This window comes from Rhinolophus hipposideros (genome assembly GCF_964194185.1).
Source record: "Rhinolophus hipposideros genome assembly, chromosome: 22".
NCBI lineage: Eukaryota > Metazoa > Chordata > Mammalia > Chiroptera > Rhinolophidae > Rhinolophus > Rhinolophus hipposideros.
This window is the reverse complement of record NC_138068.1, coordinates 8,319,535-8,344,719: the sequence shown is the minus strand read 5'-3', so window position 1 is coordinate 8,344,719 and position 25,185 is coordinate 8,319,535. Positions and strand designations below refer to the sequence as shown.

At 45.6% G+C, this 25,185-nt stretch overlaps 1 protein-coding gene across 1 annotated transcript in view; it reads right to left on the bottom strand.

Annotated features, from left to right (window-relative positions):
• Nucleotides 1–11,709: 11,709 nt before the first annotated feature.
• The window catches only part of ATP9A (ATPase phospholipid transporting 9A (putative)), a 112,867-nt gene continuing 99,391 nt past the window's right edge, over nucleotides 11,710–25,185 (bottom strand). Inside the window, exons 24-28 of the mRNA XM_081033292.1 lie at nucleotides 22,134–22,198; nucleotides 20,595–20,703; nucleotides 19,625–19,682; nucleotides 17,530–17,733; nucleotides 11,710–16,138 (exon numbers count right to left, since the gene is read on the bottom strand). Of these exons, the coding sequence (XP_080889418.1) occupies nucleotides 16,002–16,138; nucleotides 17,530–17,733; nucleotides 19,625–19,682; nucleotides 20,595–20,703; nucleotides 22,134–22,198 (573 nt within the window). The 3' untranslated portion in view covers nucleotides 11,710–16,001. The remainder of the gene's footprint in view (nucleotides 16,139–17,529; nucleotides 17,734–19,624; nucleotides 19,683–20,594; nucleotides 20,704–22,133; nucleotides 22,199–25,185) is intronic.

The window sequence follows — 25,185 nt, the reverse complement described above, 5'->3', positions numbered from 1 at the left end:
GAAGGCCGGATGGCTCAGTTTGTTAGAGCGCAAGCTCTCAACAACAAGGTTGCCGGTTCAATTCCCACATAGGATGGTGGGCTGCGCCCCCTGCAACTGCATTGAAGGACAACGACTTGGAGCTGATGGGCCCTGGAGAGAGACACTGTCCCCCAATATTCCTCAATTTAAAAAAAAAAATTTTAAAGAAAGAAGTGATCTTTAAAATATCTTTAAGTCCCTGGATACAGCTGTGCCTGAAGCCAATGACACTCACTCACGATGTCCCTCTTTTTTTAGGTCTGAACTAGTTTGATGTGAGTTTCTGTCACTGGCAACTCAACAATTTGGTTCCCACTGTCTTTTCTAGCCATACTCCCACACTTTCCTACATGTCCCTACGCTTCAAGGGAAATGGCTTCTCGAACAGTTAGGAGAATATGTCCCAGGTTCTATTCCATGGTTAGCCCTGGAATGCCCTCCGAAGTCACTGCCTGCTAAAACGCTAATTCTTCTTTAGGGCATTTCTCAAGCCGTCTTTCTTCCCCGAATAAGTCATAATTGTCATCTCGTTGCTTTGTTTCTAGAGTGCTCTCAAAAACGTAACACCCATCCTTGAATTCTGATCCTTTGTGTACCTCCTATCCCTTCTGAGACAGGGACTTAGATGACAGGCAGACAGACGTCCTTGTTCAGCTCTTTCTAAGCACAATGTATGACATAAAACAGAAGCTCAGTAAAGCAGCTTTGCACTCCTGCCCACCTGACGAAACACCACAAGACTCACTCACCTGGAGCCGTGATTTTGGGACAGACACTCTGCCTGCCAGGTATCCGTTACCCCATCTTTTCATACCAGCACCCCAATTTTCCTTTGGGGCACCACTCCATCTCCATTCTCATTCTTGTGGCTGAGGCAGAGCCCACCCCACCTCTCTTGCTCCAACAATGGCAGGGGACCCAGAGCTGCCAACCAGGGCATTCCATGCTCCCACCACAGACATTGTCTCAGGTTCAGTTGTGTGACCAACCAATGAGATTCAAACCCAGAACTTTTGCTAGAGCTAATAAGACAAGACACTGTTGGCTGGGACTAGAAGACTAGTGGGATGTGATCCTAGGCTGCAGGAGCTACCAGGTAGAGAGGTTCTACGTTAGGGGGGACAAAAAGGAAACATAAAACAGAGCCAGGAGACACAGGCAAATGCCTGAGAGCATGTGTAGCCTAGATCCAGCCATGCCTGAAGCTAGCTACTCTTTCCTTTTTAGGTACATGGGCCAATAAGTTCCCAACTAATCAGGCTTCTGTCACTTGGAACCACGAATCTCAGCTGATACAACTTCCGTCTTTCTCTCCATCATTAGGCCTAACCCAGAGCACAAGCAATCCACAAATATTCAGTCACCGATGAACTGAGTGCAAGAGACGTGCTGACACCACCCCCTCTCCCACATTCCCAACTCTTAATCTAGCTCTCCTTCAAGTCTCAGCTTCACTATGACTCCCAGAAAGACCTTTCCAAATATTCCCAGAAAAAAATTAGGTTTCCCATGGGCCTCATAATGCCCCAGACTTTTCCTTCATAGCACTTCTCATAGTTGGCGACTGCCTAATGGTCGGTGAAAGTAAGTATTCTATGTCTGTCTCCCCCCCAAAACTACAAACTCCACCAGGTCAGACATTGTCTGATTTGCCACCCAATTCCCAGGGCCCAGGGTGGAGCCTGGCACACAGTAGGGGCTCAGTAAATGGCTACTGGATGAATAAATGCACTGATACCACTCAGAAGCCAATGAAACGAATATGTCTCCCATTTTCCCAGCATGAATACAAGATGGTGGAACCACATCTCCAATTAGTACCTGGTCCCTTGAAGCAGGGTTCCGGGGAGAACCAGGGTTGGGAAGGCTTGAAGAGAAACTGCCTCTTTGTTTGTGAAGTCTACAGGGGTCTTAGGATCTTGAACTTGATCAGAAAGCCCAACACAATTTGTGATTCATTACTGGGGACCCTAGCCACGCCCTGAAGCAAATGTCAAATTTCACACATTTAATGAACTCCATACTTGAAATATGTGGCCTGTAAAATCTGATTTACACTGTTGTTAAAATCCTTGGTGCCTAAAAAGGAATGTGAAAAGTATGTATTTGTGCTTAAAGAAGGGGCTTTTTTTTTTTAGACATTAATTCACTCCAAGGCTTATAAACGTTCCCTAAAGCATTATTTCAATGGCAATATTTCTTTCAGCACCTCAAATTTAGTTACCAACTTTTGAGAAAAGTGGCTGTGTTAGGTCACACACCAGTGGAAAAGTGCCACCATGTAATTGTCAGCTCTCTAGAAGGTAAGCAGAGTTGACAGCTGAGCTGTGGACAGCCCCCAACAGGCAGAGCAGGGCGTACCTGGCACTATAATTAAAACCTGCCTTAAGTCAACAACATGCAGCCATGGTGCCTAGCAAGATGAAGTTTTCTTTTTTTTTCCAGTTCAGCCACAATTCTTATTCATTGGATGCTACCACCTGGCATTTCTTTCCTCTCCAGGTTTGCTGCCGGCTTTGGCACATTTTAAGGAGGTTTGATACCTGGGGTGGCTGAGCTCCTGGGCTGGTGACAGATGGCCTCCCTCTGAGGTGCTTTATGGAGCAGTGGCAACACAACCAACCTTCATAGAAACCTGGATTGAGAATGAAACCTGGACCCCCCATTTTTAAGCCTTCCTGGCTCTGAGAAGTCTATCCGATAGAACCTACGATCCTTGAGAGAGCGAAAGCATGGCAGACCACCCTGGGGTCAGTCAACTGCTGTAACCCCCTTTCCCTGGCTTCGGGGAGAGTAAGTGACAAATCTCTTTGGTCTTTATCTATTCCCCTCTCACCAGTGATTGGTTTAGGAGTGGGCATGTATTGCACTACTGGCCAATGAGCTATAAGAGAGACTTCCTGGAGAAGTTTTCAAAGCTGATCAAAAGAGATGGCCTAGAAGACAATGTCTTCATTTTTCTGAAGTTCCACCAGAGATTCTGAGTCGCCCTCGTGTGGAACTCAGTGCCTTTATTTGACAGAAGAGAACTAAAGCCTGGAGAGGTGACGTCTTGAGCAGTGAGTTCAGTGACAAAGCCAAGATTATTGCCATAGTGGTCAAGAGTTATTCTTTGACCACCAAGCAACCATTCACCCCCTTCTTCTTGAGAACACAAAAACAATCCCTTTGGAGAATGACTTCTTCCCTACCGCTGACGGTCTGGAGGAACTGTCAGTCAAAATATCCTGTCACATGACCCAAACTAGGCTCAAGAGCTTCTCCCACCAGGACTTTGACTCTCTAGTGACGTAAGACTGGGGTGGCAGAGTGGGGGGACACTACAGCTGGAAGTGATTAAACAAGCTACAGTGACCTCACTGGAGGTGGATTAGCCCCCACTACGTGAGTCCCCAGTGTGTCCCAGTTCCTGTCCGTTCCAAGCCAAAGTTCCAGTGTATGAGCCACTCCACATCCTGGCAACAAATTCCCCCTCCCTCTTTCTTGGTTTAACGTTGCCAGTTCTGATTTTGGTTGTGTGCAACCACAGAGCTGTAACTGGTTCAGGATGGCCTTATATGTGCAAGCACCATGCCAGGTACTTCCCGTATGTGACACCATAGCTATGTCTCCCAACAAATATCACCAATTAGGGACTGGGCATACATACACACACAGACATATACCCACTTCACAGATGAAAAATCTCAGGCTCCGAGTGCAGTATTTGCTCAGCGTTTCATGGTTAATACATTGCCAGGTCTAGGACCAAAGCGTAGTCAGCTCTCCTTATCTGTTAGATGAATTTAATTCCACTTAACCCACACAGTTACAATGAGGACTAAACAGATAATTCAGGTGGAATTGACTAAGACGGCATACACCCCCGTTTGAAAGCCACGTGGCTCTCAGAAGTCTCTTTTTTTGAGAAGCATTTCCTGGGCCCCGGGGGGATTCTCTCAAGAATTAAGAGAGCTTTCTCATGGACTGATCCAACTACCAAAAGCCACAGCCCTACACTTGGAGAAAGAAATCATACTTGGGGCAATGTGGTCTGGCGTATGAGCCATATCCTTGACATCTCTGGTTATGGGAATCCATGATCCTGAGACCTGGAGACTCTCAACGTGACACAAGTGGGTCTCTCAGTTGACCTGGAAACGTCAGATGGCAGCAAGCTGTGGCATGATGGAGCCAGGCCCAGGGGATAGAAAGATCCCACTAGACAACAATACTTACTTCCTGCCACACACTAGCACCAGCCACTATTGCTCTTCTTTCTCTTCCTCGATACACTGAACCCTTCCTGCCACAGGGCATTTGCACATGCTATTTCTTCTTTGCTCATATTCATGAATGCTGGCTCCCCTCATCTTTCAGATTTAAGCTTAAAATCCACCTATTCAAGGACACCTTCCCTGGCCATCAAATAGTCTAAAATAACAACATATACTCCCCACCCCTACCTCCATCCTGCTCTGGCCAGGCTCCCTAATTATCCTGATTTAATTTCATCATAGTATTTTTCACTGTGAAATGCAGTTACCATGTTTGTTTAATTCATGTATTCATTCCACACTTATTGACCACCCACTATGTGCCACCTTTTTGTAGGTCTCCAGAAAACAAATCAGTTAAAGCCCTACCCTCACCGAGCATACATTTTAGTGGATGAGATTGAAAATAATGCTCTGATAGCACTAACTGCCTGCGGACAAACACAGCAGGGTAAGGGGCTATAACATTAGATGGGGCAGTTACGGAAGGCCTCTCTGAGAAGGGACACCTGAGCAATGACCTAAACAATGCTTTTTTGGTTCTCCCCCTTCTGAGACAGAAGTCCGTCAGAGAGCAGGGGCCATGAACGCCACATCCGCAGTGCTCAGAAGCTGCTTGGCACCCAGTAGGTGCTCAATAAATATACAAACCATGGATGTCAAATGGTGCCTCCAGACAGCCCAGGGTGGGGGGTCCCTTCCCCTGGGGTGATGACATCCCTGTGATGACTCAGGCTTGAGGCCTCTACCCCATCCCAAGGCTGACTCTGCTCATAATTAGAAGGTGGGTACAGCCACAATGACAGCAGCTAGAGAATGTGGCAATTCCCTGGGAATTGCTATGTCAGGGATGGAGGTGAGGAGAGTCCTAGGGAATGATGGGAGTCAGATAAATAGAGCATTCATTTGTCATCTTTGTTGACATTTCTCAACCTCTCGTGACTTGCCAGAAAGGAATGCAGCTGGAGAGACGTCAGGCTGTTGCCTTTACCAGGAGCCTTGAAGTTGAGGGCTGAAGATTATAGCTCAAGAAGACTGCTGCCTGTTAAGACAACAGGCCTGGGTCCCAATCCTGGTCCCACTTCTCAGTAGGAGCTGTGTGATCGTGAGCTAGTCACTGAACCTCTTAAAGCCTTTCCTGCAGGAAAGATGACAGCAGTCTCCCCTTCTTCAAAACGCTTCCATGTGGAGAGCACTTTGCATACAGCCAGAGCTGCTTAACCAAGACCCCACAATCCAGACTAAGAAATGATCTGATGCAAATTAAAACCACAATGAGATACCACAATTCAGAATTAGAAGTATTAACAATAGAGAGAATGAAATGACAAGCTACTGGGGGGCGGGGGGGATGCAAATTACACATTCAACAACATACTTGTATCCAGAACATAAAAAGAACTCTCGGAACTCAACAATAAAAAAAAAAAAAATCTGATTTCAAAAAAACAAAAAAAAATTGGGCAAAACACACAAACACTTCCCCAAAGAAGATACGTGGATGACAATGCAGCACATGAAAAGACAGTGTTATCAGCCAATAAGAACATACAATTAAAACCATGAAAAGATACCATAGCCCGTCTGTTTGAAAGGCTAAAACAAAACTGTGGAGCGCCTGGAACGCTCATGCACTGCTGACACCAATGCAAAAAGGATACGGCCACTCTGGAAAACAGTTTGGCGGGTGTGTTACTGAGCTATACATTACATACTATAAAATTCACCCCTTTAAAGTGGTGGGTATACTACTGAGATATACGTTACATCTATAAGACTCACCCCTTTAAAGTGTACAGTTAAATGGTTTTTAGTGTGAAGTTGTACAATCATTATCACAACCTAATTTGAGAACATCTCTATCACCCAAAAAAGAAACCCTCTACCCATTAGGGGTCACCCCTCATTCCCGGTCTTCCCTAGCCCTCGGCAACCACTAATCTGCTTTCTGCCGCTATGGATTGGCCTGCTCTGGACATTTCATATAAATACAATCATACAATATGCAGCCTATAGTGTGTGGCATTTTTAAGATCCATTCATGTTGTAACATGTTATTAGTACTTCTTTTTTTATGGCTGAATAGTATTCCATTATACGGACACACCCCATTTTGTTTATCCGTTCATCAGTGGACGGACATTTTTGGGTTGCTTCCACTTTTGGGCTAATGTGAATAATGCTGCTAGGAACATTCTTAGCTGCTATGTGGGCCTGGTTCAACCTTAGCCTCTCAGGATTGCTTTTCTCATCTGCAAAATGGGGATAATAACAGCTGCCCTAAAGGATGATGGGGCGTAGGTGGGAATGAACTTTGCCACTAAAAAAACGCCATGACAAGGCAAAAACCACTTTCTTCAGTCAGGTTCCTCCATCTTCAAGAATTTACTCTTAAAACTCTACAACACTGCCACTGAACTGTATACCTTAAAATGGTAAATTTTGTTCTATTTTACAATTGAAAACAAAAACACCCTCAATGTCGCCAAGGATTACTGAGCCCTCACCATGGGCCAGTCTCTGGGCTGGCTAAGGATAGAACCGGAAGTCAGTTCCTCCCAAGCTGTCCTTGCTGAAGCCAGGGAGGAAGCACCACCCACATGGGCACCAGCCACCCCTCCCCCATCACTTGTCTCAAGCCTTGTGGTTTATTTTTTTAACTCAAGCAAATTTTCCTTCTATTCTGTTACATTAATGAATTTCTTTTCATGTAAAAAAAAATGTTTTAAATGCTTTGCCAGTTCAGTGACTTACTCTCATTCTTCCTCCCATACCCGGACGAGTGTCAGTGGAGTCTTCAGAAGTCCCCTTTCTCCTTTGGCCACAACCACCCCCAGCCCTGAAGGGGTGTGAGCTCCTTGAGGAAGGCCCCAGCCAGCCCAGAATAATGGAGGCGGGTTCACTTCCCACTCAAAGCACAGGAGGAACAGGAGCCCTATGGGCATGGACAGGCAGAGTGCCTGCAGCCAGTGAAAGGTCGGTGGGTGGGTTCAAGGTAGGGCGTTACCTCTGCACCCAAACTTCCACATCTTCTAAGAACTCTTTCCAGAGGGGTGGCCTCAGTGTTGGGAGAAAACATGCGCATGATCCCATTTGGATGGAGGACTTTGGAGCTTGGGGGAGACGATGCCTCCTGCCCTGCACACGGTGATGTTAACAGCTGCCGTTTCTGTCTCTGAGCCTCACTGCTGACCCTCACAAGTGGGGCTCCCACCCCTAATAACAGGCAAGGAACCGAATCTCAGAGAATTTAAGGCATCAGCCCCATATCATTTAGTAAGTGTGGGAATTAGCATTCAAACAAAGTCGGTTTTGATGCCAGCTAGGTCCATGGCAAAGTGCCCTATACTGCCACCCCCCAAATTCCAGCACATCCCCTCACATGACAACGCATTCATTTCTATTGCCCCCCTCCATCAGGGCCCAGAAGAAAGGTAGTGCTTTTCCTTGGTGTCCTTCTCAAGCATGAGGCCATTTAAGAGCAACAGTCTCCACGTTTGCATAAGTCAGCCTGGCTAGCAGATTTTCTCTAATTCTGGTGGTAACGAGCGGCCTAATAAAATTATGCTAAGTTATGTGCATAGAGAATAACATCTTACACTCTAATTATTGGCCATGTCTTTGAAGAATTCCTGTGCAATTACCAGGGTAATCAACTCACCTCTTTCTTTGGGTCTGATTAGTCGTTTGGGCTGATTTAAGCCCCCCCACCCCCCATCCCAAGCCCCACTTGAATCAACAGGATTCTGGATGTCATTAGCTACTCCAATTGCCTTTTTAAAAATCTGTTTCACATAAAAGGACAAATGAGAATGAATATTTGCCCATCTTTAAGACACTAACTACATTCTTTTCCACAGCCTGTTCTCGTTATTATTTTTCTTCGGGAGGAACTTGAACACAGCCTGAGCTCCCGCACGCAGCTCATGCCTGCAAAGGCTTCCTCTTCCCAATCTGACCCAAGTGGGCATATTCTGGAAATGGGGCTGTTTCTGAAGAACATGGCCCAGTTGATTTTTCTCTACCTATTCTCCCCCCAGACTCACCTCCCAATTCTTAGGTGACCGACTTGCCAGGACTCGTGAACAAACTGTCACCTCCGCCAACAGCACCTCAGGCAGGGCTGAACAGAGATCCTTCGTAGTACTTGCTGGAAAACAAGAAACTTCATCCAAAGAACTTTAATAGTTAGTGTCATGTATGCCAATAAAATCATGCAGAAATACCAGGCATGGGAGGGCTCTCACTTGAGCCCCCTTAAAACATTGAAGTGGAAATGGGAACATGGATGGGTTAGTGAGGTAGAGTGGAAGGGAGGGAGTGAAATGGGGACCCCCAAACATAGTTTAAGTGCAATGGGCTAACTTCAATAATGCTTGCTTGGTTCTCCTTCAAGATTCATTAGCCTGAACACTGTGGTTTGGGAGCCCTACCTACCTCCCCGCCCTCATCTCCTCCACACTCCAACCATGTGCCCCTTTCTGCTTTTCCAACATGCCCAGCTTTTCCTACCCCAGGACCTTTGCACATTCTAGTTCCTGAATGTCACTTCCTCCAGAGCTTCCCGGCACCCTCCTTCTCATCCTGCAGGTTTCTGTTTTACTGGCCCAACCCTAAAGGGCCCTTTTCTGATCCCCATCACTTTTCTTCACTCTTACTTGATCATTACCCTCTGCCCACCCCTCACTCTGTCTTATCTTAGGAAGATATGAGAGTCTGCTGTCTCACACACATACCATGTTCCCCCAAAAATATAGACCTAGCTAGACAATCAGCTGTAATGCGTCTTTTGGAGAAAAAATTAATATAAGACTCGGTCTTATGTTAGATATTTACTATCTTATATAGTAAAATAAGACCGGGTCTTATATTAATTTTTGCTCCAAAAGACGCATTAGAGCTGATTGTCTTGCTAGGTCTTATTTTTGGGGAAACAGGGTATAAGAATATGATCAGTATGAAGGAAGAGACTGCCTATCTTATCCTACACTGTGCATCCAACCCAAAGAATAGTACCCAGCACACAGTAGGTACCCAGTAAATATTTGATGAATGAACGAAAATGTCAGCATATTCCATACAACCCCTATTCTCCGTTCTCTTTCTAGAGTCGATAATCTTTCTTGAATAAAAAAAAATTCTTGGGCTTATCTGGACCCAATAAAAGAAAAAAAGTGTTTCTCTTGAATCTCTTAAAAATGGACAACAGAGGCTTGGAACACCAAGTTCTTAGGGTGAGCAAGCAGAACCTGCAGGCTGAGTTCTAAGAAATGAGACCTGGCTGGTCTTCAGGCATAGGTTGTGGGGCTGGTGACTTCACATGTGATTCAGTTAGCCCCAATTTGGGGGGGGATCCATTTCAAAATCAAAACCTCAATATGGAAAGCTGAGGTCGGTTTTGTTTTGGCATCCCTACGAGAAGGCAGGCTTTCTGAAAAGACGCTACGTAGATAACTCATCCACAAAGGGGGCGGGGGGGGGGCACTGCAAGAGGGAAAAGGGAGAAGCCTCAGGATCAGGCCGATTTGTCTGCTAAGGCTTCAGATGAAAACCGATCCGGGAATGCGTGATCCTCCAAAAATCCACCAGCCCCCAAAGTGTTTAAGTTACCCCTCTGACCACAGCCACATGGAAGATGAAATTAAACCCCACGGAAAGAGTTGACTTTTTTAACATTATGCAATGTTTGGGTGAAAAAAAGGGGGAGATGTCAAAAAAAAAAAAAAAACAAAGAAAGAAAATTCATCTTTTTCCCAGAGGTTAGCAAAGCTATTTCTAGCTTTTAATGATACATCTCAGCATCACTTCATGGGTAGTTTTGAGAGGCGTGAAGGCGGGACTCTCCTGTTATGTAACCCATTTAAAGTAGGAAATTAGCAAGTCCTGAATGAATTCCGTTACTGTGCTCTGACTTCTGGAAAGTTTGGAGCGACTACAGTTCTATTTTGAGGTGAGCAAATTCATCATTTATAGATCTCCTCACAAATACCGCAGGGTTTCATGTCACCCTTACAAGTTTCATAACAAAAACAGTTCAAGTACTTGGGGTGTTGGAACATTGCGTCTCAAAACCTTATTAGCCTGAACAGTAAGGAGGGCAAGCCGTCCCAGTTGCCAATTATTCAAAACTACAAATATCGAAGATCAAATAAATATTCATCTCCCGCCCCGCCCCCCCACGCTGTTTTTATTTATTTTTTTTTTTAAGTCCAGCAAAAGAGTCTGGTCAACAACATAAAAAGAAATGTCTGTTTTTAACAGAGCTGCTTGGCCATGAAATAAATTCTGAAGCTATGAAAGCGTCTTGAAACAGAGCAGTTGGGTAACGTTGGGCCTGCCTGGTGGTTGAAAACAGGAAACAGAAATGTCTTTCAATCCTCAAGCTCCCTCTTGTGGCTCGACTGGAGGAGCGACTGCAAGTTAATGGAATTTCACTACAAGCATACGCAGTCTGTAGCTCTGCACCTACAGCACACGTTTAAGGAAAAGTACTGTCTATAGCTTGAGCCCACGTCACCAGAGCTGACAGCATGCGTCCCCCATTTGCCCAGGGGTGCCACTGTTGATAGAGACAAAGCTAATTTACAACTCTCTTTCTAATCCATAACTGAAAATGGCCCTTTCAATCAAGAACCGATGAGAGGAAACCAGCAGCCCACACTGCAGAGAGCTAATGAAAACATCTGGCCAGTTGGTACATACAAGGCTGCTTTCCTGAGACACAGGAGTGCATACTGCTGTGGAACGACTCCTACATCTGGCAACACTGACATGTGCAGATTCTATTAGGGTCTCATAACCTCAGACTATTGACATTTGGGGTCAGATAATTCTTTGTTGTGGGGGCTGTTTTGTGCATTGTAGGGTGTCCTGCAGCGTTCCTGGGCACTCCTCCTGCCAGCAAAACAAACCCACTCTAGTTGTGGCAACCAAAAATGACTTCCAACTTCGCCACAGGTCCCCATGGGGACAAAAATCACCTCTGGTTGAGAATCATGGATGAACTTAATAAAACATATCCTCTGCTTCCTACACAACAGCTTAAAAACCTCGTTTGCCTGAAACTTAAGTGACCATATTCCTAAGTCTTCTATCACTGGATTAAAAAAAGAAAGATATCCCAAAGCAATCAAGGACTGCTATCATATGAACCTTAGAGAATGTTTTTCCCCTTTTTTCTGTATATGGCGATCATTTTTTGAAACTCTGAAATATCTGGAATAGACAACAGTACAGAATAAGAAATAATGCATGGCTTTGGGGTGGGGGTTTTTTCCCCCAAATCAAAATAATTTTTTTTAACCAGAAAAAAAACCCATTTACCATTTATATATCGTGAGCTACACACAAAATAAAAGTAGTATAATAGAAAGCGCCCATTGTGACACCAGAATTCATGTTTCCGCACCAATTAAAATGACCTCCAAAGGCATAAAGTACACAAGCTTTATTGGGCAACAGCAACGGGCCACGCTGGCAGACAATGAAAGCAGAACCGCTCGGATCACACACAGGATCACATGTGTGTCATCACGGGATCGAGAGAATTTAAATCATCTGGGATTTCCTGCTAAATTAAAGCACACTGCACCAGAGCCCCCCTCTAATCAAAAAAACGCCGTCCTGGTGAATGAACACTGACAAGGAGGATTACATACAGAGACCTAATAAGAAACTCGGTGGAATCCCAGAAGAGTTTACCATTAGCCCCATCGCAGCAAAATAATAAATTAGCCACGATTTTTCTTTTTGCGAATACCGCACCCCCCCACCTGTCCCCCCCAAACACAATATTCACTGACATTGCCCAGTGACATTCCGACTGCACCTCCAGCCTGGCTGTGACAGAAAAGACAGTTTCGCAGGTAACGCTGCTTTGGCATAAGACGACGCCATGAACACTGCTCACGCAATGGGACGCTCTGCAGTTCCATCCAAACACATAATTTTTCCAAGATGAAATGAACATAATTAATGGAAATAGTTCATAAGAAGTATACATCAACGGCGAAGTGTTACATTAAAAGAAAGGGGGAGAAATAAAATCTGTTGTATTTACAAAGCTCCTTGTAATTTTCTTAATGAAAAAGCTCGGAGTGATGGAATTTTAACCCAAACCAAATCTCTCTTCAAACAACGTGGGATGACCACACACACACACACACACACACACACACACTCACTCTGAAACACACACAAAAGATTGAAGATAAAAACAGCTGATAGGTGTTTTGCCTTGGGTAGGATGGAATGGAAGAACACGTAGGTCCCATTTGCAATTTTGGCAAAGGTTTAAAATACTGCCCCATAAAGGCGTGAGGGCGTTGCTATCCTCACCCCAGCAGAAACAAAACAAAGTGTAAAAACAAAAGTCTGGAGGAACAAAAACAGGCATATCATCTCAATTTCCAATGAGCATAAAACTCAAAATACATTCAAAAGTTGTCAAAATACCCTAAATTTTCGGCAGAGAACATACAGAGGAATGGGTAAGCAGATGTTGGTATTTAAGATTACTGCTACCAAAAAGGAAAAAAGGGGGGGGTTCCCTTAAGGGAAGCTAGTCTGTGATCTGGATAGAATAATACTAAGAGTGGGAGAAATCCCAGCTCTTGGCCTCCCAGCTCCAGGTAGCTGTAAACAGGGACTTGCTCCAATGTTGAGGTGCTCTTCATTGTTTTGTGGTGAAGCCCTTTGTCCCAGGCAGCCCGAGTCAATGCAAGCAGCCTCACCTCGCACCATCGGCAACACACGTGTGCGGGCACGCTCTCAAAACTAGAATCCAAACTGTCAGATAAGAAATCACTCAAGAGGAAGAATCTTGTCTGGCCATTTTCTTAGAGAAAGGGAGGAAGAAGGGGGGGGGGGAGAGAAACCAACGGATCCCATCTTGCCCCCCACACACACACCCCCACCACCATAAGATACAATAAAAGTCATCAAATAATGAAAATGCTTACTCTGACAGAAAAACCTAGTGTTGTGGAAGGGCAGTGAGGGGGAGTTGTAATTTTCACTTGAAGGTGTTTAAACAGTTGATTGTGGCCATGGGGTCTCTGGCCTCCAATTCAACTGGCTGTTGGAGACTCTGGTCCCACTGAGTCCCACGGTGAGGGGAAGCTGTCAGTGGTGTTTCCTAAGTTAGTTCCAGATGGACTAACGAGCCAAGAAAAACGTCAACAGAATCCTTACACTTAAGGTTTGTGAACTCAAGAGTTTCCTGTAAAACAGCTCAGGTGTTTTGTTGGTTGGTTGGTTGGTCTTTCCCCCACAAATAAGGTAACTCCCGGAAGTGCCCGCATGTAGCCTGGCTCTGTCGGGATTACAGTCCGATGTCTGCGAGTAAGGATCACGCACTCTCAACCGACTGCAGCTCCCGCTCTTTGGGTCTCCAGAGTTTGAGAAACACACGTGTGCATTTCTAGACACCCAAGGACCCCAGCGGGTGGTCTGAGCAGGCTGACAGTGACAGGGGTGGTCTCCCTCTCGCCCTGGACTCCCTACACCAGAGTGTGGCCGAGATGACAAAACAAGGACGTTTTTGGTGGCATTGATGAACATCCTTCGTCTTCCAGGGACGTCTTCTTCAGCTCCCTCTTAGAAGCTTTCTCCCTTCATGATGTCAAGCAGTATCTTAGGTAAAAGTCAACTCACACATTTTGATCAAACTTGGGAACTAAGGCAAAGACCAAAGAGACCAACTTCATCCCCTGGACCTGCTGGAAACATTAAAATGTCCTAACAAGGAATCCGTGAGCCCTACCTGCAGGAGCCATTGCCTGTCTGCGAACAAGGCCAGGTTCAGGGTTTGCAAACTCAGAGTGGAACTACTTGGGATTTCCAGTTTCACAGTCTGACTTCCAAGAACACAAACTAAGGTGCAAACAGTTAGAGCACCATGTCCTCCTCTTCTACCTTCAAAACAGCATACACTCGCGCAGTGAAAAAGTTAGACCTGCTCAACCTTTCTGAAAGTTCCGGGCAAAGATTCTATTCCTAAATGACCACTCCTTCACTGCAGTGTACATTCTCTGTAGCTCTTTTCAGGAGGGCAGAAACGGCTGGAACAAAAAGGGGTGGGGAGAAACTGCAGAATCTTCAAACACAACAGACATGATGCCAATAACCAATTAACCAGCGCCTCCAACTTACTGTCATTTTATAACGTGTTTATAAAGGGCAACATAAATACACGAGCATCTCAAGGGTGCTCCAAAGGCAAGAAACCATTGGCTCCCCATGTCCCCAACCCTCCGAGAGCAAGACTGCCTTCAGGTAGCGGGCGGGCATCAGCAACCAGGCCAGAGCTTACATTTCTGAAGCACACACAGGAAGCGCCATGCTGATGGGTTGAAGGGTATGTACTCATAAGGAATTAATCACAAACCTAAGATATCAAACACAGTCAGCTCTTGAAAATCAACCCTTATGGCATGCATATGTGGTTGCTGCAAGAAGTGACTGGGAAAACCCAAGAACGTCTTGCCCTGCCACGTCCAGTGCTTGCAAACTCCCTTCTTCCTCTGAAACGAGAAGCCACAGCTTTATAAGAAACACACATGCGTGTACGCCATCCTGGTGGGGGAGGGGTCTCTACAACTGGCTGCCTTTCCGTACGTTCCCGGGGAATTCTGGAGGCCGGAGCCCAGGGCCCAGAGCTGCAGCCCGGGTCTCCTCTCACGGCAGCTCCTTCCTTGAAGCTACCACCACAAATGACAACGCAGCAAGATGCCTCTGCCTCTGTCCCTTCGTCCTCAATAATTCCTCCTAACAGGAAACAGGTTTCTGTGCAAGTAAAGAGACCCAATCCTGACCTTTCCACTTTGGACCCAGGGTCTCAGCCACATGTGCCGTGTTGTCTAAAGAATTACTTGAGTCTCTTATCACCCTGTCGACAACATTTAGGGGCTGTTCGGTGGCACGTTTCTTGCTAAAACAACTCTGCTGTAAACGTCTGAGGGTGTCCTCAGACAGCCACAGGCTTTATAATTGTTACCAGGTCCGAACAAAGCAGGATAACGCCTTTGAAATTCTTTTACGAGGTGGCAGGTGACACTAACTGTAGGATGCTGGATGTTCAAGGAGACGCAGGGTACCGTCTTGGATTTACGGCACTCTCTGTCCCTGCCTCTCATTTGGTTTTTCTAATCCTGAGAAGCCAGTTCAGCTTCAACAAGCAGGGCTGCCTTAGAGAGGGTATTTAGCATTTCCAAATAGGAAAACGTTTTATCAAACGTCAGTGTCTTTCCCCCCAAACCGACGCCAAGAGCTGCACATTTCTCCAAAACCAGTTTTTGAGAGCGAGAAAGATGTAAAGAGTACACACATTAGGGTTGTTTTTAAAAAAAAAAAAAAAATCCTCTACAATCTTCCACTAGACAGAAACGTTTATCACATGACCACAAAATTCAAGTCATAAGGAAGCTTGCACAGTGACCCAGATAGAAGTGTCTTGGCTGAGCCACCAGATGGAACATATTCACATTCGCTCAGACATGAATCACCAGGGGTTCCACCGGGCTCCACCGGGCCTGCGTGGGCCCCTCTTCGGAGCCTGCCTCCTGGGTATTCAGTGTTCGGACGTCGTGCAGAACCTCGTCACATCCCAACTGCACGTGTTAGCAATTACTGCAAGGTCCACAGGTGGAGGCGAAGATAAACGGAACTTGAACTCTGTCCGTCAGGGACGCAGAGACCGGAGTCCCCTCAACCGAGCACCCCAGCCTACGACGTGAGCTTCGAGTAGCTGGGGGGAGAGAACCGTCTTCGTAGGTACTTGAGGATGTAGAGGGGGAGACAGCTGACCAGAGTGATCACAGAGACTTTCCACAAGAACGACAAAGTGGCGATGAAGTACACATCTGTAAGCAAACAGGGGAGACAGCGGTGAGCGGGCAGGAATGTTCCAGAAGGTGCATGCAGTCCAGACACAGCAGTCACAGCTATCACCCCGTCACAAACACACGGCCTCCTAGCCTTGGCTCCTTGCCTCTCCTCAGCCTTTAAGGGGACATGCCACCGGCTAATAGCCCATAAAGGCTGTCAGCTTAACTTTCCTCACTCTCTCCTTCCCTCCCTGACCTGCTCCGGCAGCTTCCTGATGTTCAGTGAAATGCTCTTTTCAACAACTCGGAAAAGAAAACTACGGGTGAAAAACAATTCGCACAGGTGTTTTTGATTTGGAATCTGACAGTTGGAGTTTTTTCTTCCTAAACGCAGCTGCCGGAAAGCAGGAAGTGACCCTCAAACACACGTTTCTGCTTCCCAACTGTTCCCTTCGTCTGAGTGATAGTCACAGAAAGCCACGAGATGGATCTGAGGGTGACACAAGGCAAACTGAGAGACACCCTGAACAGAAACAGAGTCACCTCGGGGGCTTTTCTTGCTGCAGGATGGTAAAACCTGCAGTTATAAGGAGTGACAGCTTGTGGCTTTCCACAGTATACCTTCCATACTGCCTGAGTGCAGGACGGGGAAAACGCAGCTGGCATGGATTAAGTGCCTACTAAGTACCAAGCCTCGGACCCACCATGTGCTGCTCAGCCAGTCCGGTGGCGGGTCCACGTCTAAGGCGACTGATCGCAGGCTCCTGAGAATTCACACCTTCTAAGCCTCTGGAAGCACCAACCCGCCAGCAGCTTCTAGTCATTGAGCACATAGTAGGTGCTCGCAAAACCCGTTCTGAGAAACTTTGAGGGACAAGTGTGAAACTGTTGCAAGACTTCACTTTTCACGAGGATGCTCCTTTCTCTTTACCCAAACCTTTTTAAGGAGTGTTTGCTGATACACAAGAGACGTGATCAAAGATGCTTTCATGGTACGGCAGTTGGTCAACCAAACAATAATGATAAGTCCTGCCCGACTATCGTGCATTCGTGGGCAAGACCTAGAGACCTGATAACTCCATAGCTCCACAGAGCCCAGCACAGTGGCCAGCTCCCTGGAGAAACCCATCAGGTCTTTCCTGAATTAAACAGAATCCCCTTCTAAGCCGGGCAGCGTGCCTTGGTTCTAAAAGAAAACACTACATTGAGATCACGCCTGACAGTCTCAGTTCCAGAAAGCTGATGCACCACTGCCACTCGTCCCCAGGCCACACCAATAGGAACATGAAGGTAGTTAGTGCAAAGGCCAGTCGGACAAAGAGCCCAGGACCCGCAGGCTGGGGAGGCTGCCTTCCTCCATGAGCTGGTGAGACCTCTGGACCTGAGGAACAGGCTTCAATTGCTGGGGGGGGAGAGGGAGGTCTTACCAATGAATTCGTGTAGGAACACCAGGGAGGCGATGTAGCAGGCCAGGCTGAGCAACTCGGCCACCGTCATCAGCCAATGCCAGGTCTGGATTGTCAGGGCCACCATCAGCAGCTCCGTGAGGATCAGCGATGTGAACGAAATCGCCACGATATGCACAAATTCTGACTCGAACAGCAGCAGCGCCCCATACATGATGGTACTCCCTGGAAACGCAGAGCAAGGTCAAGGTGGGGAGGGGCTGCCGTGCCCCATGCCTCGACTGGGCGCCGGTCCTCCCACACATTCCCCACCGCAGATTCTCTCTGTTCAGTCACGTCCGACTCCTGTTTTGTTATTGTTGTTTTTTTCCCATTTAGACACGAAAGGTGCCACTTGTTAAGTGAGTGGTGCTTTATGGAGGTTTTAAAGAGGCATCACATTCTAGTTTTCCTATTTTCCATTTTGACTTCATATAATAAAGAGGCCATAATTGTTTGGGGGGGTGGGTGAAGAGTGACTGACTGAGTGAGTGAGTGAGGGAAAGAAAGAATAAGAGGGAACATATTTTACTAAATATGTTAGTAAAAATGACAGAAATAGGTAGTCACAAAAAGACAAACATGAAAAAAAAAAAAAAAGACAAACATGTATGTTTCCACCTATACGAGGTTCCTCAAGTAGTCATATTCACAGAGCCAGAAAGACCCTGGTGGTTACGCGGGGCTGAGGGGCAGGGAAAAGAAGAGTTTGTTGTTTGAATGGGTACAGAGTTTCTGTTTTGCCAGCTGAAGAAATTCTGGACATCTGTTTCACCACAGTCGATAGTCTGAACACCAGTGAATTACGTACACTTAAAAAGAGTTAAGATGGTAAATCTCTGTTCCGTGTTTCTTACAAAATGAGAGACGTAACCAAGAGGGCGTTCAAAGAATTATGCATCTCTATTGAGGAGAGGAAGGAAAGTGGAGGAAGAAAGGTTTTTATCTAGCACGACAGCCATTGAATGGACAGCGTCTCGTGTCAATTAAAAACACCGGCAACATAAAAAATAATACTTAGACGCAGGGCCGGGAGATCGGAAACTCCAAGTCCTCAGATGACGGCCCATGACAACAGGATTGAAGATGGAGGGGGTGGAATGGAACCCCACTGTATGTCATTATGAACCTTTATGCAGGACTTGCTTTCTTTAACTAGATGCATATATTACACACTTTGATGTACTCCTTTAAAATACTCCCCTCAATTTTTCATTATGACAATTTAACCTCCTGCCAACAAATTCAACAGTCTCTACACTTTTTGACTGTGCATTCCATCAGTAAAAAAATTAAGAATGATCAAATATATGGTGATGGAAGGAGAACTGACCCTGGGTGGTGAACACTCAATGGGATTTATAGATGATGTAATACAGAATTGTACTCCTGAAATCTATGTAATTTCACTAACAATTGTCACCCCAATAAATTAAAAAATAATAGTAGTAATAAAAAATAAAAAAATAAAAATAAATTTAAAAATTAAGAATGATTCCCCCAATATACAATGTATATTTGCAAATTAGACACGTGCAGACGTGGATAGAAGTATCAGGACCACTGTATAAATATATACATTAGAAAACATACATAAAGATATCAATTCCAAAAAGAGTGAGAAAAAAATAAATACAAATAAAGGCTTTGATATTCTCTTTTCATACTCCAATCAATTGTCTGCCAAAGCTTCTACAGTCTGAGGGACCACTGAAATAAATATGCTTTACAAAAACTACAACTTCAGAAAAAGTATCAGACCATTCCAGAAAGTAATCACTTTTCATTACAATGGCTTGAACACCTCAGCAGGTTTTGATTAGTATTCGTTATATTTTTCTCTGACTTCATCTCATTAAGCTGACAGCACCACCTCACATATGGGACGTTCACTGTGCTGAACTTTCAAGTCCTTAGGACGTGCCAAGTGGGGTTCCCCCCCTGGGGCACACTGTCACGCTTCTTACTGCTGTTTTAGGATTCCAGCTTCTTCATGTTCTACAGACAGCAGACAGTAAAGTTGACCCTTGGGTCAAGGCCGGAGCACAAGACAAAAGGTGGTTTCACCCTTTCTTACCTTGACAGATGCTAATCAAAACCCATATTAAGAATGTCTTGTAGGACAACGGCCGTCCCTAAATGAGAGAAAGAACAGGTTACCATGCCAGCTACCTTCATGCCACTGTTCCATTAACGAGGGAGGCACCTGCCTGTTTTCATCAAAATAAGTGGCTTACACTTATCTGAATACATTACATAAATTATGTTTTCTAAAGAGACTTGATAATAGATAGAAGTAAGTCTGCCCTTTAGTAAAAACCCCTTGAGGACAAATAAATGAAATTAAACTCACCACCACCACCACATTGTTTTAGAAGTGTACACAAGAACATATCTAGGAGCAGACACAAGTTGCAGCTTCAAAATGGAACTGTCAGGGGCTTTTTAAAAAGTTGATAGTTGGGGGCAGCTGGATGGCTCAGTTGGTTAGAGCGTGAGCTCTCAACAAGAAAGTTGCTGGTTCAATTCCTGCAGGGGATGGTGGGCTGTGCCCCCTGCAACTAAAGATTGAAAACGGCAATTGGACTTGGAGCTGAGCTGCGCCCTCCACAACTAGATTGAAGGACAATGACTTGGAGCTGATGGGTCCTGGAGAAACACACTGCTTCCCAATATTCCCCAATAAAATTTATTGGGGGGAAAAAAGTTGATGATTTGTTTTCAGTTTATATATTACTGTACTATTTAATCTTCTTTACATGTGCATATGTTACTTTTTTAAGAAAAAAAAACTCCTATGCCTTCCTCCCCAAAGCTACCAGTTCAAGTGTGTTCAAAACAGGTAACTTTTATATAACATATAAAAGAAGTAGAGATGGAGAAAGAGAAGCAAGAAAAGGGAAAGATGGAGGGAGGAACGGAGGGAAGGAAGGAAGAGGGAAAGGAGGGAGGGAAGAAAGGAGGGAGAAATGGAGGGAAATGGAGGGAGGAAAGGAGGGAAGGAGGAGGGAGGGGGAATGGGGGAAGGGGGAAGGAGCTCAGTGAACCTTGAGGAGATCCTTGTAGAGTTCTGGATACAGCATGGCAACTTCTGACTTGACATCTTTGTCCAGGACCAGAGAAAATACAGGAAACATGGTGTAAATGGTAGAGTACCTAGGAGAGAAAATCACCACAGGTAAGACCCAGCCAGTGGAAGGTAAGCAATTTGCTCCCCCAGCCTCTGGAGCTCAACTTCCATTCATTGATTCGCCAACTATGTATTGAGTGTCTATTATGTGCCAGGGCCAGTAAAGCACTGGAGATTCAAGATGAACAACAGACAAACATGTCTGCCCTCAGAGTGCTGCTGGTCAGTGAGTAAATAAACAAATCCTGTAAACTATATTGTACGTTGGAGTACGTGCTAAGGAGGAGGAAAGTATAATGGAGATGAGGGAAGAAGACACAAAGTGGGGTGCAATTTTAGAGAGGTGGCCAATGGACATGACATTTATAAACACCCACGAGAGGTGAGGGGGCAGCCATGCCAATATCAGCGGGAAGAGCATCTCAGGCAGGCTGCACACTGACTGCAAAGGTCTAGAGGTGGGAATGTGTTGTCCTGTTTGGAGAACAGTAGGTGGGCAGTGCGGCTGGAGCTGAGTGGGGGAGGGTGAGAGAGGAGATAAGAATCAAGAGGGAATGGGGGGCCAGGTCATGGGAGGCCTCGTGGAACATGGCCCAGGGAAGCCCTGACTATATTCAGGAATGTTTTTTCACTCTTCCGGGACCTGACAAAGGACAGTCCATTTTTCCAATTAGAAGCGGGCAGAATTCCAATGCTGCTCTCAGGCTGAACTGGCAAAATATAAAAAGACGGTGGGAGTACTTTATAAGACTGTCTCCTGGGGCCAGCCGGCCTTTCTGCACTTCTTATAACCAGGACGTGCCCTGCATGCGTCTATCTAGGGCATGAGGTAACCAAACTCCACCTATCTGGGTAATTGAAAGACTGAGCACATTCTCTGGAAAGGTCAAAAGAAACGTCATGAGTTTCAGGTCAGGAATGGGGATGGGTTGGATGGCAGTAAACGTCCAAGTGACACTTTGTCTAACGGGTCCATAGCACGTGGTGGTCAAGCTCTAAGGTCCATCTGCCGAGAGAACAAGGTTCTGGCCTACCTTGGAGACCCAACATCAGGACGTTCCACTGGGGTCAGCCACACAGGGAGGGTACTTTCCAGACCTGTCCTCTTTCTCTTTTTCTAAGATGCCAATGGAATCGCTAAGACTGTAAACCTTCAATCTTGCTTTGGTTGCCCATCAGCCAATAACCTCAGACTCTCGTGGGTGAGCGTTTTTCCCTCACCAGGTACAAATGAAGTGCTATGGACCACAAGCCTACCAGACTTACTTCCTCAATCTGGTTACGGGCTTAGCAGTTCATAAACTTATTAATTCAAGAAAGTTCTAAACTGCACGGCTGGACCTGCCTTGACTGGCTATTTGGGCATTGAAGGGTCTTTATACAATGTTTCTTCTCTCTCCTATATCATTTTAGGGATGTTTCATAAAAAATTAATACTTTGCCTGGATTTCCTTACCCAATGATGAGGAATCCTTGGTAGAGAGGAACGGAGGCAAAGTAAAACACGGAGGAAAAGACAGCCTGTGCCAAGGAGAAAGGAGAATGTTACCAAAAATCATGACAAAAGCCCTATGTTTATGTTTATAAAAACAACACCCAACTCTTACAAGGTACTTATTTTACACCAAAACTGTTGTAAGTGCTTATATGAAGTAGATACTGTTATCATCCCCATTTTACAGATGAGAAACATAAGGCACAGAGGGTGAGTTGCCCGAGATCATTCAGCTGATACATGACAGAGCCAGTGGTCCTACCCAGAAAGTTTAGCTCCCGAGTCTACTCTCAGCCCCTTTGTGAATATTTAACTAAGTTCCATGAGCTGGACCCAGGAACGCTTTACATATGAGCTCAGTGAAATCTCCAGAACCACCATGAAATTGAGTCCTAACGTCACCTGCATTTCACAGAAGGGGAAACGGAGCAGGTAAATGGCACTTCGGGACTCTAGCCCACCTGTCTCCAGAGCCCATGCTCCTCACAGCTCAGAATTCCTGCCTTTCTGGGTGTGCAACCGATATATAAGTTGGCATATGTATGATGACTGACATGGAAAAATATTCTGCACCATGACGATATACACCAGTTCTCCTGGAGGGTGGGGTTGTAATGAAGGCTTTACAACTCTTATACTATACGTTTTAGTATTTTGAAATTTTTACAAATTGCAATTAGACAAAAGCAATAAAGACATTTACAAACCCTTACTGAAACGTCTGCTACCTAATTGGGAAACTATTAGCTACTGACACTGGAAAATAGGCTGATCAAATCAGGCTTGATGCTGTGGCACTTCCTTCTCTGGACATCTAACAGAAGGAAAGTGGTCTCAAAACTCATTTCTATTAGTATAAAACCAAAAGGAGGCCAGGGACAACTGTGCCTGGAGGCGTTATAAAAACAACACGAGAGAAAGGCTGAGCCAGCCTCGTGATTAGAAAGACAGTCTAACCAGAGACATCTCCCCCTTATCACCTGCTCTGGGTGTTCACTTGGCATAGAGCTCAGATGCCACCTAGGGCCATGGTCAGGGGCAGCCCTGGTTGCACCCTGATCATGATTTCAGAATTGAAATGTGAAAGCCATTTTTCAAATGACTTCTCACCCAGGCTGAGATGGTTATAAAATGTCAAAATCCTGATATTTGGTTTTGCAAATCAACATCAAGAGCCTCTTTTCTTTGCCAGGACTGAGCTGGCCACAAAGCCTTCATCTTGGAAAGAAAGGAACACTTTGGGGAAAATAAAAACGCTATGTCCTTATCTATCAGAGACCAATGCCAAGAGGCACTTCTAATGGGGACCTGCTCTCTGCCAGCCACTTTCAGCACAGTGGACAGAGGTTAAGGGCACGTTTCCACCGCACAAAGGACGCTTTCTCATCGTGCAATTTTTTTTTTTTCTGAATCGAGACTTATGGTACCGCACAGGCATTACAGAAGTCAGCTCATCCAAGCCAGCTTTGTGTCTGCCCAGGGACAAGCTGATTAATCTCCCAGTGATTGGAACCACAGTACTATCCAGTTCAATGGATGAGCTAACGTAAATTACAAGTACAGATGTGGTCTGATGAACCATACCAGCTGTTTGGGTTTAGCTCATTGGGTTTGATGAAAATCGCTTGAAGGCCCCTATACTCCTAAATGCAGTCGATATTAAAAACATACAGTCCTCCCCAAAGGGCATGGATGAGGCCAGTGAAGGGTGAATTCTCATGAACACAGAGCAGCACCACCGGACTCACTCTGAAAGGCAGGAAGGTATGCCCTTCCTGTGTGATTCAACCCCTTTCCCACCGATGAAAATGTCACCTGATTTTTACACATTACCCTTTTTTGTTTTTATTAATAATGGTAAGGGTACCTTCAGCACTTGCTCCCTTAGAAAACTCTTTTTCAAAGCAGCCCTGTCCAAGAGACAAGACAGGTCTTATCATCCCCATTTTACAGGTGGAAAAACTGAGGCCTAGAGTGGTCGAGTGGCTTGCTCAAGGTCTCACAAATATAGTAAGCCCTCACTTAATGCTGTCGATAGGTTCTGCGACTTTGAATGATAAGATGAATAACCTAACTAATTATTACCAGAGGCCAGCTGATTTAAAAAAGAGCTACGTTCCCACAGCATCTCATCAACGTTATAATAAAACGATATTGAAAAAATCGACATTATTACAACGAAATCAACTTTTACCATAGGCTAGTTGATTGAAAAATAAGTTCCCACGGCACCACACCAAGTTCCCACAGCATCATACCAATGCTAAAATGAAACGATGTTGAACAAATTGACATTATTCAGGGACCTGCTGTACTTGGTAGCATCGTCAGAAAGAGACGTGGGTTCCAAGACCTATCATCCCAGTGTTCTCACCACTTAACTGGGGATATTTTCACCTAAATGCCCACGGAGGAAAATCAGTCGATAATTTTTCAACACCCACAAAGTCTTCTTTCCTTCCTTTTGGCCTTCTTCCCAGTACGCAGTTAACTCCTATGGCCCCTCTATATGGAGGAGGAGGAGGAGACCGCGATTAAGGGCACAGGCTTGGACTCCCCCTGCCCGAGTAGACGAAACCCCTGAGGGACACCGCACACATTCCTCACTCTGAGCCTCAGACTTCCCATCTGTAAAACGGGCACAGGCTACTGTGCGGATCACATAAGACACAGCATTGTGAACACTTAGCCTGATGCCCAGCATGCAGGAAGCACGCCGCAAACACAAGTTATTCTTTTGACGTTCTTCTCTGTTGGCCCTTATTTCTGCATGTGGAAAACTCAGTACTCATTCGACATTCTTTTCTGCTTTTTTTAACTCTGGCAAACTAATTGTAACAACTCACTCCCAACTATCATGACTCCAGTCCTTTACGTGGCACCCACTTCAAGGCCAGCACTGAACAGGCAGCACTGCTACCACTCACATCCACTGCAGGAGTGGCTTCAGCACCCAACACGGGGGCTGTGGGACAACCCGAGGTCTGTCAGTGGCAGTGTGGCCTGCTGGGGG